The sequence below is a fragment of the Dasypus novemcinctus genome, chromosome 16 (assembly GCF_030445035.2).
Source record: "Dasypus novemcinctus isolate mDasNov1 chromosome 16, mDasNov1.1.hap2, whole genome shotgun sequence".
Taxonomy (NCBI): Eukaryota; Metazoa; Chordata; class Mammalia; order Cingulata; family Dasypodidae; genus Dasypus; species Dasypus novemcinctus.
In genome coordinates, this window is record NC_080688.1 from 63,970,845 (window position 1) to 63,984,177 (window position 13,333).

Here is a 13,333-nt window from a genome sequence, read left to right on the forward strand (position 1 = left end):
CCCCTCTAAAAACAGATCAGTTTAAATAGAAATAAATTAAAACAATGAAAAAACTAGTCCCATATTAACATGGTAAACAACTCAAATGGCTTTTTTTTTTTTAATGCTAGGAAAAAAGTTCATCTTTCACAGGTAGAAAGCAAACAAGATAAAAAGTGAGAGCACATACAGACACACACAAATATATATAAAAATTGACCAGAAATCACAGGACATTTAAGCAATGTTTTCTTAAGCAGAACAACTTTTTTCATAGTTTCAATAGACTAAAATATTTGGTATGGGTGGAGGGAAGGAAATCAGTATTTCACAATATTTTTTAACTTGAAAACCAGCTACAATAAAGCCTCAGCTCATTGCTTAATTAAAACACACACACACACACACAGTACTTCTGACAGTCATACGATTAAAGCTTACAGAGAACACACCTACATCACAGTGCACCAAGGATGCAGTCACTGAGAACCATCAGAAAACATTAGCAGACCTTGCAATCCATTATACTGCAATATAAAATTAATGTCACACTAGAAAACCCTCACCTCCCATGGTCAGTGTTCCACCTCATAAGCACCTTAGGGGGTTGAGGCTGTAAGAATTTAGAGCATCTGCTCAATCTGTATCAGGGCATCCAATTCCTTTATCTGGCTATTGGATGATGCTTCACAATTTCACTACATTCACTGAAAATAAAATATAATACCACCTTCTGGCTTCTTGAACAGGATGAATAGCCTGGGAAATGTAGTAAAGACTAGAGCATCAAAGGTCTTATTTTCCCTCAAGAGAGAAGAAATCCACAAACCACACTCAATTTTCTTTTACTGTTAAATATTTAAATTTCAGATTAAATTCAACCTACTAAGGACACATGATTTGTACTTACATACATACATATACAGATATATTCTATCTAATTGCTTCTTCTCTGTTCCATTAAGCCACCAGTTACCTTACCTGGATCACTAAGTGCCTTTGGCTATTTGTTATAAATCTCATCAACAGTATTAAAGTGATTGGAGGATACAATAAGTATTGGAAATGCTGACAGCCACCGGGCAAATGAATTTAGTCCCATCTATGACAATGCAAGGGAGTAAGGGTAAAACAAAATAACAAGGGCAATTAACTCTTCCACATTTGCCTAGGATCTTCCTAGATCTAGCACTGGAAGTCACGTGTTCGGGGAACCCCAGTCCCAGGTAAAACAGGGTAGCTGGTCACCCCAAGAACACTCCTCAACTCCTTCCATAGCATTGCTAGAGAAAACAAGGCTTTTTAAGAGCATAAGCCTACCTTTAAGGGCATCGAGTCCCCAATTTTTTTTTTGTAATGCCTAGTTCCTCCAAAGCTTTTTGCTTAAAAGGCCAGAATTCCAAAAATATCTTAAAGGTGTCAATTTTAAGAAGAGTTGGGAGTGCTCAAGCAAATCAATGAGCAGCGTATAAAAGTTTACCCTTGAAACTGGTTTTCAGACAAATTCTCTAGGTAGAGAGGTTCAGAGGTTCAGCCAGAGGTTCTTTCTGGTTTTGTCCAGTCAGATAGTATTTTACTGTATCTTTCTGAGATTTTCAGAGATAAGTGAATAATCGAATTTAGTATGCTTTTTCATATTCTTTTTTTGGGTAAAAATAGTCTATGCCAACTATTTCCCACATCCTTCCTTGCTTCATATATTAAAAAGAGACTGCCAACTGGAGATATTTCCCTCAGATTACGCAGGTTCAGAATTATGTTAATTTTAACTGTGTTCCACCAGAAGGCCTGGCCTTGAGAGAAGATGGCAAAAAGAATATTCTCTGATATGAACATTTTTATTTTGCCTACACTGACGTGATCTAGTTCAATAACTGCAGAATTGCTTTCATTTTAATCTCTAGTTTGTCTTATCCTTTTGTATAAAATGTCTAGCATTATAGCTTTAATGTCAATAATAAAAAAGGTAAAAATATTTTTATCTTAAAGACTTGGGTGAGAAAAGCAAAAATAATATCTAAGGTTAAGTTGGTTGTGTTCTGCATTTTGCCAAGAAATAGGATTTTTATAAAACAAAATTCGTGCATGTTCCCTATTTGCTCCACATGATATTTCTCCTAATTTAAATTGTTCTTCACATTAATTACATAAACAAACAAACAAAAAAGAACTACATTCTTAATGTAGATACACATATTCACCATAAAGGATTGTATTCTTTCTCACCAAAAATTTTTTCAGTTTGAACTATCTAACAAAGCAATATGAAAGTGAAGAACATATTTTCTTAGGGACTTAACTGAGGGGGAAAAATGTCTCTTTGGAAGAAGAGAGATTTTAGTTAAGACTTCTGTTCAAAGACAAATGCTGAAAACCAACTTTATGCTACAGTATTGTAAAGGGTAGAACTTAATATAGAACTGGAAATATGGCAAGTTATCTAGTGACTATCATTGTAAAATGGCCAAAAACTTTCAAGCCACAGGGATAAAGGAGAACAGTTGGGTATGAACTGAAAAATATATAAAAGTATGTTTTTAATTTTAAAACTTCATTTTTGTTCTTACATCAGCATATTATGTATTTTATTGTTTGTCCAATAAAGTATAATCTTGGTGAATTAGAAATAATAAGCACACTCCCATCTCCCACCCAAAAGAGCAAAACTGGAAATTTTGGAGTAAATAAAGAGTTATTTTTCAGGGGTGGGGGGATAGGAAGATAGGGGAGTATCACTTTCCTTTAAATCATGGAGAATAATTTAAAAGTTCTTTGTGTGGAGTTAATGAACCCTTCTCATTCTCACAGCAGCATTTTTGTTCAGGAGGCTTTTACATCTCAACCAATGGTGAAATTCTGTATACATTACGGATCTCAAGGCAGCATATTGACACTCAAGTTACCTTAGGCTAATACACTCTGGCCAGATGCCTTGTGAGTCAGGGATGGTTCAAAGAACCTTGAAAAATCCATTTCTATTGGCCAGAGCTAAGAAAATCAGGTCTGAACCACCTTCAGGTTATCCTTAAAGAACTTAACTTGGTAATGGTACTTTTCACGGTATCTTAAAACAGCAATCTCACACTAGAGAGAAAAGTAAGAGGGGAAGCAAACATCACGTAAAAACAACAACAAAAAAAGTTAACCCTAAATTAGTACCTTCCAGGGACTACTTGATGTATAATTTGTGAAGAGGTATATGGCAATAATTTTATTTCATGTTAACAAATTCCAGTTATGCCTCTTAGTTGTCAAACTGCCTAAAAATGGCATACCAACTAAACCGCCAAATTAGCACGCTGGCAGGATTTTTTAAAAAAACAAAAACTGATAAATTTCTTTCCACGAAAAAAAAATATCGGCAAACAAATAACTTTTTAATGAGGTCTGAGATTTTAAAAACTGACTGATTCAGCATTCCTAAAATGACCCGTTAGTTCTGAGTGTATAGGTATATGTAAATTCATACCCTATATACTTTATTTCCTATTAAAAAGATTTGAAGCAGTTCTGCTATACATAAAGTTAGCTAAAATAACCAAGATAAAACAGTTCCTACTCAAGAAATTATGTGAATACATTCAACAAGTTCTTATCATAATAGACCAACATGAGGCTATCCAGAAGAGCTCACATTTCCTGGTTGAGATAGTCCAAAAAAGCACAGGAATTCTACTCCAAAATAGTTTGCCCCTCGTTCTTTATACATAAAAGGCAGTATGAACAAACATACCCATTAAAACTTGAAAAATAAGATATAAAAGGAACTCAAGAGTGGCTGTTGACTACCTCTGGAGACACACACCAACATCTTTGATTGCAATCCAGTATGGCCCAAGACATCAACACGGGTATATATTATAGCAATCACTGGCTGTAATGGCCAGAGAAGTTCATAATTCTAATCATAATTTAAAATAGAAGCTGATGATTTATGCTATTTGCCAGTTATAAAGACATTCCACTGGATAGAATTTCTGAATTACTGTACAGATTTAAGTGGTTACCAAATTTGAACATCAATTCTCATGGTGAAGAAGTTAGGATTCTGGGCAGAAAAATCACCTTTCTTTTTGGTCATTTGTAAAGTTCAAAGGAGGGAAACACTGATGTAAGCAGATAAAGCATGGTTTGCAGGGGAAAGGACAACCACCAAGTACCATCAAGGACATGTATGTTGTTAGAAAGGGAGGAAGAGCAGGAGCAACCAGTAGCCTGGTTTCGCCAGACGTCAGGTCCCCCGCAGCACCACCAAGATGCCACAAGAGGAAGGTCAGCTCAGCTGTTCGCTAAACCTGCTCCTGCAAAAATAGAAGCCAAAAAAGGCTTCAGACAAGAAGTGCAACCAAAAGGAAAAAGGGGAGCAAAGGGAAAACAAGCTGAAGTGGCTACCTAAGAAACTAAAGAGGATTTATTTGCAGAAAATGGAGAAACTAAACATGAGGAGGAGAGTCTAGCCTCTGATGAAGTAGGAGAGAAAAGAAGGCAAGTCTGGTTAATATCGTATACCATGTTCTATCAGTGGTCCCTGTTTCTCCCTTCTGGTACAATCCAGAGGAATATTTTTATCAATTATTTTGTAAATGCAAATTTTTTCAGTAGCTCTAGAAGAAACATTTTTAAGGAGATGGGAATCCTACTTCAATCCATTTTTTAAGTGTAAATGCCTTTTATTTAAAAAGAGGAAATCATCTGCTGGTTATTTTTGGGTACAATTAGAAAACAGTGGGATATTGAATTATGGCAGGCTTTGTCTTAGATGTCAACTTAACATTCTACCGGGTAGGGGAGGCAGTTTTTATACCCTCTAATACAACACATACTAAATGGTGATTTGGAGTCACAGTCATGCATTTAGTATAACATTTTAAATTACTTCTATTTCCAAGTTTTTTAGTAGAAATTTTTCTTAAAACCACTCCCTCATCTTGGCTCTCCCTGTCAGAACTCTTAACATCCTTGGTCGTACACTGTGAATTAGTGTGACTTAAAGCTGTTAATAGCTTATTAACATTTGAAGATATTGGTACTTGATATCCTCTAAAGGGAAACTTGCCTCCAAATTTTAAGCTGGAAAGTCACTGGAATAACTTTAGAAAAACTACATGGTTTTTTTCTTAGGTTTTCAGTACACCGTACATTAATAATTGTGCACAAATTTTTCATAATGTCTGTGTGGTGATTTTAAAAACAATCAATAAAATGTCAATTATGAAAGAAAAAAGGAATACAATTCAGTTGATGAATAATAAAGGATTTAGTAAAGCACATGAAGGAAAGAAAACAGGTAATAAATTAGATATGTCTAAACATCAATGCACTAGAGCAGAGTAAGAGAAAAAATCATCCTTGGGCCACAAATTGCTTAGTTAGCTAAAGTTACTGGGAGGGAGGCAGAACAGGGAGAGGGAAGTCATGAAATTGGATTGTACACCTATTACAGCAAAGACTGTAAAGACAGATTTTTTAAGTACAGTGGAGACTGAGACTGTCTTGTGTTATTTTACCTTACACCATCAACCAAACCCACCCTTAGATTAGGAAGCTATCTAATATTGAATAAATGTTCCAAGTATTTAGTTATTTTTTAAAAAAGAAAGATCTTAAAGGTATATTTGGACAGCTTTTGGCAGAGGTAGAGAAATCAAGTTTGTGTGTGTGTGTATATGTGTAAACCGACACATACTTTTTCTTTTTTTAAGGAGGCACAAGAGATTGAACCCAGGACCTTGTACATGCGAAGCAGGCACTCGACCACTGAGCTACACCCACAACCTACATATACTCGTTCATTTGCTTTCAACTAAGCAAGAGACTGTTTTTCACCTTCCAAGTCATAGTCTTGATAAAAATTGGCAAAAGGCACAAATAAAGTGAAATTAAAATAATTTTTAAAAAGGACACAATCTGATAATGTTTAAAAGACAGATGAGTCAAGCAAAACTGGATATGGTTTAAGGTTTTTTTAAAAACTATTAAACAATTCATAAACATATATTTGGAATACAGAATAAGAACATTCACCTTTCAAGAAAATTGAGGCCGATTTCCCTTTGGCAAAGACAGGTCCTTAGAGAAAGTAACCCACACTAGACTAAGCACAGCTTGAGGGTAAGGACCACATCCCATGCATCTTTCATTTCTCAGTATCTAGCACAGTGGCTGGATAAAGGACAGGCATCAATAAATGTTTACTGAATGTATATCATAATGTATAATTAGTTGAAATGTTCTATTGGTGTAACTCAAAGCTAATAAAATCTTTAAAGATGAGAAAAGAGCACAATCAGTGGTATTCTAAAAGTTTGGCCTAAATCCAGTTATATTTCTGAATTTCTGCCAATGATTTTAAAGACTTTTCACACAGGAAAAAAAAATTTTAACAAAGCAATGCAACCTTTTTTTTTTTTTTGAGGTAACGGGGCCAAGTATCGAACCAGGGACATCCCATGAGGGAAGTAAGTGCTCCACCGCTTGAGCCAAATCCGTTCCGCAGCAAGGCAACTTTTTATTCAAAAGAAACCTTACGTTGAACCCCAAATCAGAATTAAAATGAAGATGCTATTGGTACTGGTTAGACTAAAGTCAGAGGGAACTCCACCAGCCTCCAACCCTCTAAGTCATACCTAGGTGTTCTCTGTGCAACTTATCTTGAAAACCACCACTGGTCTTAGAAATGTGATAGAAAGCATGGTCATTCATTTCTGATGTCCTTAAACTGAGGAAATTACTCATACTGTGGAGGATAAATTCTAAATAATGCTAATTTTTAAAAAAAGACAAAATCAATAGAGAAGACCCCTATTACTTAGCAAAGTAATTATTGGGATCGACATGAATGAGGCCACAGTAGACTAAACAGAATGCTAAAACAGCATCTCATTAAAAAGAAAATAGGATTCTTAAACATAGTCACACAAACGTTAATCATCACCATGAAGTCATCTGTTTCACAGGTATAAACTGCTCGGTACAATAGGTGTTTCCAAAGAGTTGAGTCCCCATTTCCTGTTGTATAGAAAAATCCCACAGAATTGCAGAGTTGTGCTCCACTACTGAATGCTATAGCTGGAAATGCTTCAATTAATGCAATCAATGCAAGAGTAATTGTCATGACCTTTTACCACATTCCTGACCCCTAATATTACTACAAGTTCTCAAGTAAAAACTTCCCAAGCAGCAGCAAGAGGTTCCACTGTTTTCTCCAGCAGGTCTGACAGTGGCAATATCTGAGATATTTACTCTAATCACAAGATGGATAGGAGTAGTAGTAATTCAGTAATGGCAGTAAGAAGTCTGGTAGCAAGCAGGCAGTCACTACAATGGTAAAAATTTGCCCAAAGCAGATTTAAAGAAGGACTTGTTAAATTAAGTGGTATTGACCTGGTACAGATGACAATCTTTACAGCAAGGGTTTGAGGAAGAAGAAAATTTAGTGAGAAGGACATATGAAGCAGTAGATCATAAAATAAGGCCACCTTCAACATATTATAAATTATAGAACCATTCTGATCCTCAAGTTTGGATCTGTATAGAGGTTTGTGTATAAAAGCATTTATACCTAATGAGTGATTTCCTTTAAAATGAGCCTTTGCAACTGACGATGCTCATCTCTGCCAGGAATGCTTGCCTCTTCTGGCTTTTCACTTGGCTTGTTCCTTCTGGCAGGTGTTAGGTCAAGCCTCACTTTCTCAGAGAGGTCTTTCTCGACGTTCTTATCTGAAGCATCCCCTTGTTATTTTCAGTCACAGTACCCTCTTTATCTCTTTCATGACAAATAAGATGATTAAGAGTTATAATATCTGATATCTCAGCAAAGGCAGGAACTGTATCAGTCTTGTTCACCTTTACCAAAGACTAAGAAAGTTCCTGGCACATGATAGGTGAACAATAAATATTTGTTGGGATGAATAAAAAATTATTTTGTCAAATTGACATGAATACATGCGTATACACACAAATATAGGAAATAAGAGAATATCCAAAACAACCAAATGCTCAAAATATTGAAAATGACACCTGTGGAGACAGGTTAATATGATTTCAAAGAACAAGTACCAAAGATATCTATCTTAAAAAATATGAACATTTACTAAAAGGGCATCAGAAGTGGTTATTTTCCATTTCTACTGAGATGAAAACAAGAAAAAAATGTTGCAAATGCAATGAGTTAACATTAGACACAAGGATTACTTGCTGCATAATGGATTATCAACATATCTTCTGGAATTTTCTCCCACTGCAGAGCATAAAATATGGTTGGTTATAATAGTCAACCACTTATCCAGGATTCGTTAAGAACAGCTCAGACTGCAGATAATTATAAGCTAAAAAAATCGATTCTCCCTCAATTTTAATTGTGTTCATAATTATGTAAAATAACATAGATTTCATAAATTGAATATAACATACTTTAAAAACAGATGGCCCTTATCTGCAGATCATACCTCAGCATCATTTTTTCTAGGTATTTTGCAGAAGCAACTGCATTTATAAAAGGTACATTTCATAATACAATCTGGTAACTAGATTAAATGAAAACAACGCAAATCAAAGAGCTCAAGGTCTGCTGCATAAGTATTTTAAAATACTTTAAAACAGGGTATTTACACCTAAAGGTTAGCTTTTAAAAAAGGATAAATATACTGAAATAACTCTAGCATATCCCTGAAAATAATTATACTGCCACTGTGCATTTTTATGAGGTGTAAGGATAAACCAGGAGACTGCTAGATTTACACAAGTCAATGATTATCTATTAAAATTTGGTTGTAGGACAAGGAGACTTAACTCCAAATGTATTTTTAATATACTCCAGAATTAACTTGTTCTAGCAGTATCAGTGCATCCACTACTGGCAACAGATGTCATTCTACTATGTTTTGGTATCAGGACAAAAGCAGGAATGGAGAAGAGGTTTGGAAAGACTTTCTGTGTAGTTACCATAATGAGACTATGCAGGAAATAAACACAAAAGGAATGAATGGTTAAATTCCATTGAACACATTAAGGTAAGGATTTCAAAAGTTAATCTGCTTTTCTCCCCCACTAGTTTATTTTTGGTAAAAGTCAGAAAAATTAGTTTTTCTACAAAGAAAATCTGTTTCTAAATGATAATTTCAAAATCTTGATATATATATTATATATTAAAAAAGACACAAAAATAACGGAGAAATGGGAGTAACAGATTAGGTACTTTAACTTTATAAAGGCTTGCCTAAACCAAGAAGCAGCACACACACACCTAATTTATGCAAACTAAAAAATGTATATAAACAGTACAATACTGAGATACTGGATCATGATACATTACCTGTACATATAACTACTATTGTTATTAATAAACCTTTGGGACACTCAGTTTTATGCCCAAGAAGACATCATCAAGTCTTTAAAATCTTCTCTTCCTCTTTTATGGGACAGTATTTCTAGACAACTAATTTTCCCATCTAATATTCAAATATAGGAAACAGATTCCACAAGGTGCTTTAACTGATGAGACCTCAAGTGCTGTTTTCTCTCTTGAATGTTTGGACAGTAAACAGTTCATGGGAACCATACACAAATAGCTATGACAGAAGAGTTGTTACATTAAGTCTGCTGATGGGACTTGCTTGTTGATGAAGCTTTATGACATGCTTGAGCAACGCACTGAAGGGGATCCCATCTGAGTTAATACTTTGTCCAACCACTGTAGAGGTCCATTCAAATGAAGTTCAATCCAGCAAGGAGTACTTGTTACTGTCTGCCTTCTGTTTAATAGAATACAGGAAAATAATTAGGAAATTAAAGAACAATATGGTTATGTCTAGATACATGCATTAAGAATTTAGAGAAATTAAAAGGTCGTATATTCTAAAATCTAAATTCACTTGAGTAAGTAATATAGTTGGATATCTGTTTATTATTTTGGAAAATGGTCCTCAAGGTTAAACAAAGTACTTCCATTGCCAAGAGATTCATTAAAACATTTTTTTTCCCCTCAAACTAAAATTTCTTAGCAGGATGAAATTATTTACCAACCAAAATGGGATACTTTTGAGAGAGAATGCAGGCATTTATCAATAATCAGGTCAGAAAAATAGGTTTAAACCAGAACTGTCCCAAGCAAATCAAGATATATGGTTACCATACATATTAGTGAACAGAATGGGGATACTTTAATATCAAACTGAGTCTAGACAGAAGTTCAAATTTATAGCATACAAAACAAAATGGAATTCTGACCAAAGCTAAACGCTTATCAAAGAATGTTAAGCAGTGGAGTTTGACCTCCCTGTAAAAGGCCTATGAACAACATTCCCTTTAAAAGACAATATCATTCAGGCTTTTAATAAAAGCCTCCAGCAATTCAAAGAAATGGGCAACAATCTGGGAATCACAAATTGTTCAAGGACATCCTATCATTTCCATGTGCTGATTTTAGTTCTGTCTTATATGTTCTTTTGCATAAGCCAATAAGTCTGCTTGCTTCATCAATATGACAGTCCTTCAAACATGAGCAAAGTCCATTATTAACTCTTCATCACCAAGTGACAATGAAATTTAAAAAACTGTATTTCAAAAAATGTGGTTTCAGTGCCCCACCTATTACCATTCATGTTTTATCAATGTGCTCTAGCCAACTTCCAATTGCAGGTATCGGAATTCTAGGTCTGAGAACTCCTTTGTTCTGCCCATACCTATAGCAGTGTACAAGCACCAGGGAATTAATATCCCTAGAAGCTGCTTCAAACAATGACCAGGGAACTGGCATTTAAATACCCAGAGATCCCTTTTTCCCTGGGTAGAGTAACTCTGAATGTTTTGTATTATTTTCCAAAGTTTCCTTGAGAGAATAAGCTCCAGTGACCTGTCCACTGTGGTAGTGGTTTAATAATGATATTACTGCTTTTCCTTCCACTTACCCACTTCCTCCTTCTTATCCATGTTTTCTAACTTTCTCAAATAAATTGCTTAGCACTCAATCCTTGCCTCGATCTGTTCTAGGAGAACCAACACTAAGACATTTTGATATTTGATCATTTAAAAAATATGGCACATAGAATACAGTAGTCCTAAATGAAATGTGATCTGTATAAACTCACTGCTTTATTTTGACTGAGATGTTCTATTTCTGTTCATGCTGCTAAAAATTACACTAGCAAACTTCACATATTTAGTCATATTACCCTTGAAGTATTCCTTTTAATGTTTCTCCTGATCTTTCCCTTGATCAGGTCTTCTTCAGTAATGTTGCCAAGATGCCTTTTAATTTTGATTTTGTCATTTGCTGAGTTCTAGATATTTTCCTATTTGTTTTCAATCAGATCTGTTACAGCTTAGTTTAACCCTCAGGAATAATTCTTAATCAAGGTAATCAAAGGGAAATAGTTTTAAGAAGACTGATACTATATTAATTTGGGCACAAAACTGCACATGAGGGATTATTCATCTCTCTACCTTGTTTATTTATTTTAGATACTGATTCACTTAACTCGGACTTATTTCCCAATTAATTATGAATTCTTCACATATATTTCCTACTTACTATATTTACTTATTTTTATGCTGGCACTGAAAATGGCAATAAGGCAATTGTAAAACAGTTTTAGAAACCTAACTATGGGGTCTACTATCTCAGTTTCAGTGTCATTAAGGACAAAAAGTTCCTGGAAGCCACCCATAGTTCACATATATATGGGTATCAGATGTTATTTTAATCTGTAAATGTTAGAAGAAACAATTTCATTATCTAAAGTCAGATGTACCTGTCTCTATATATTCATAAAAATATGCTACAAATTACTGTTTCTCATTATTACAAATTTTAATATATCTCTGAGTTAAATAATGGCAGAGTTCACAGTATATAAAAGGCAGTATCTCTCAACCAATTAAAAAAACTGTTCTTAGCAGAAGACCTACAGATAAACATGGAATACTCCCGATCCTATGTAGTTGTTGGTTGGTTTGTTTTTTAAGGTACCAGGCTGGGGTCGAATCTGGGCTTGTATGTGGGAAGCTGGAACTCAACTACTGAGCCACACTGGTTCCCCTGAGTTGGCTGAACTGAATGAAACTGGGACCTCCTACGTGGGAAGCAGGCACTTAACTGCTTAAGCCAAGTCTGCTCCCTATAGTTCGTTCGTTTTTAATTCCACTGAATTCCTACCATGTTTTGCAACACTAACCCTTTTGAAAAAAGAGACGTCTGGCCTAAAAACTTAATATGACATAGTACCATTTGAATTTAATTTTAATATTAAGATGCTTACTTTTACATATCAACTTGACTAGGCCACAACACCCAGTTATTTAAATCAAACACTAATCTAGGTATTGCTGTGAAGGTATGTTATAAATGTGATTAACATCTATAATCGGTTTATTTTAAATAAAGGAGATTATCCTTAATACAGTGGTAGACCTCTTTCAATCAGTGAAGTCTTTTTATTTTTATTTTTTTATTATTATTATTTTTAGTTGAAGTCTTAAGAACAAAAATGGACATTTCCAGGAAAAGAAGAAATTCTGCCTCAGAATTGTAGCATCAAATCCTGCCTGAGTCTCCAAGCCTGCTAGCCCTCCCTCCCTACAGACTTTAGACTTACCAGATCCTACAATTTTATGAGCCAACTCCTTAAAATAAATAAATCTCTTTTTACATTTTTAAAGGTCCTGTTGATTCTGTTTCTCTGGAGAATACTGACTGACACAAATATCAACTGAGGTCAATTTAAGTCCAAAGGAAAAAAAATAAGTATTCAGATTCAGGATTTTTAATGGTATTATATCTCAAAAAGTGAAATGATTGAAACAAACGAGTACAGGAGGACTACAAAATAAATTATTCTACCAATATAACTTGGACAAAATAGTGGCAAGTCTTCATTCTAGGATATATTTTTATAAAAACATTTAACCAGCAGAAATCACCTTACCATCTCAAAAACCACATGCCTCACAAAACTTATTTAAGATAATCAAGTCTAAATCAAATGAAATAAATTCTGAAGAAGGACCCACATTGCTAGATGAAACTGGAATATTATTTTATGAATAGCATTTTATTTTCTTAAGCAGGCATTCAAGGGGTAAGCAACTTGAACTGGACAATAAGTATATTACTTATAGTTCTATCCTTTAATATGCTAAAGGAGTATTCCCTTATTTTGATGTAGAATCTATCATTTAATTTATAAGTAACTTAGAATATTTTAGTTTTTACAAAAAATTAGTTTTTGTAAAATTCAATTACATAATTACTACTATCCTTAGAAAAGAAGTTAAGAGTCAAGGAGGGCGTGAACATGGCTCAAGCGTTTGGGCGTCTGCTTCCCACATGGTAGGTCCCGGGTTCAGTTCCCGGTGC

The 13,333-nt window shown here is 34.6% G+C and overlaps 1 protein-coding gene across 9 annotated transcripts in view; it reads right to left on the bottom strand.

The window, feature by feature from the left end:
• Window positions 1-7,393: 7,393 nt before the first annotated feature.
• Window positions 7,394-13,333, bottom strand: part of SMAD2 (SMAD family member 2) — a 91,193-nt gene continuing 85,253 nt past the window's right edge. For all 9 annotated transcript variants that reach the window (XM_058277641.2, XM_058277636.2, XM_004466201.5 and 6 more), the window contains one exon: window positions 7,394-9,731. In XM_058277641.2, coding sequence (XP_058133624.1) covers window positions 9,608-9,731 — 124 coding nt within the window. In that variant the 3' untranslated portion in view covers window positions 7,394-9,607. The remainder of the gene's footprint in view (window positions 9,732-13,333) is intronic.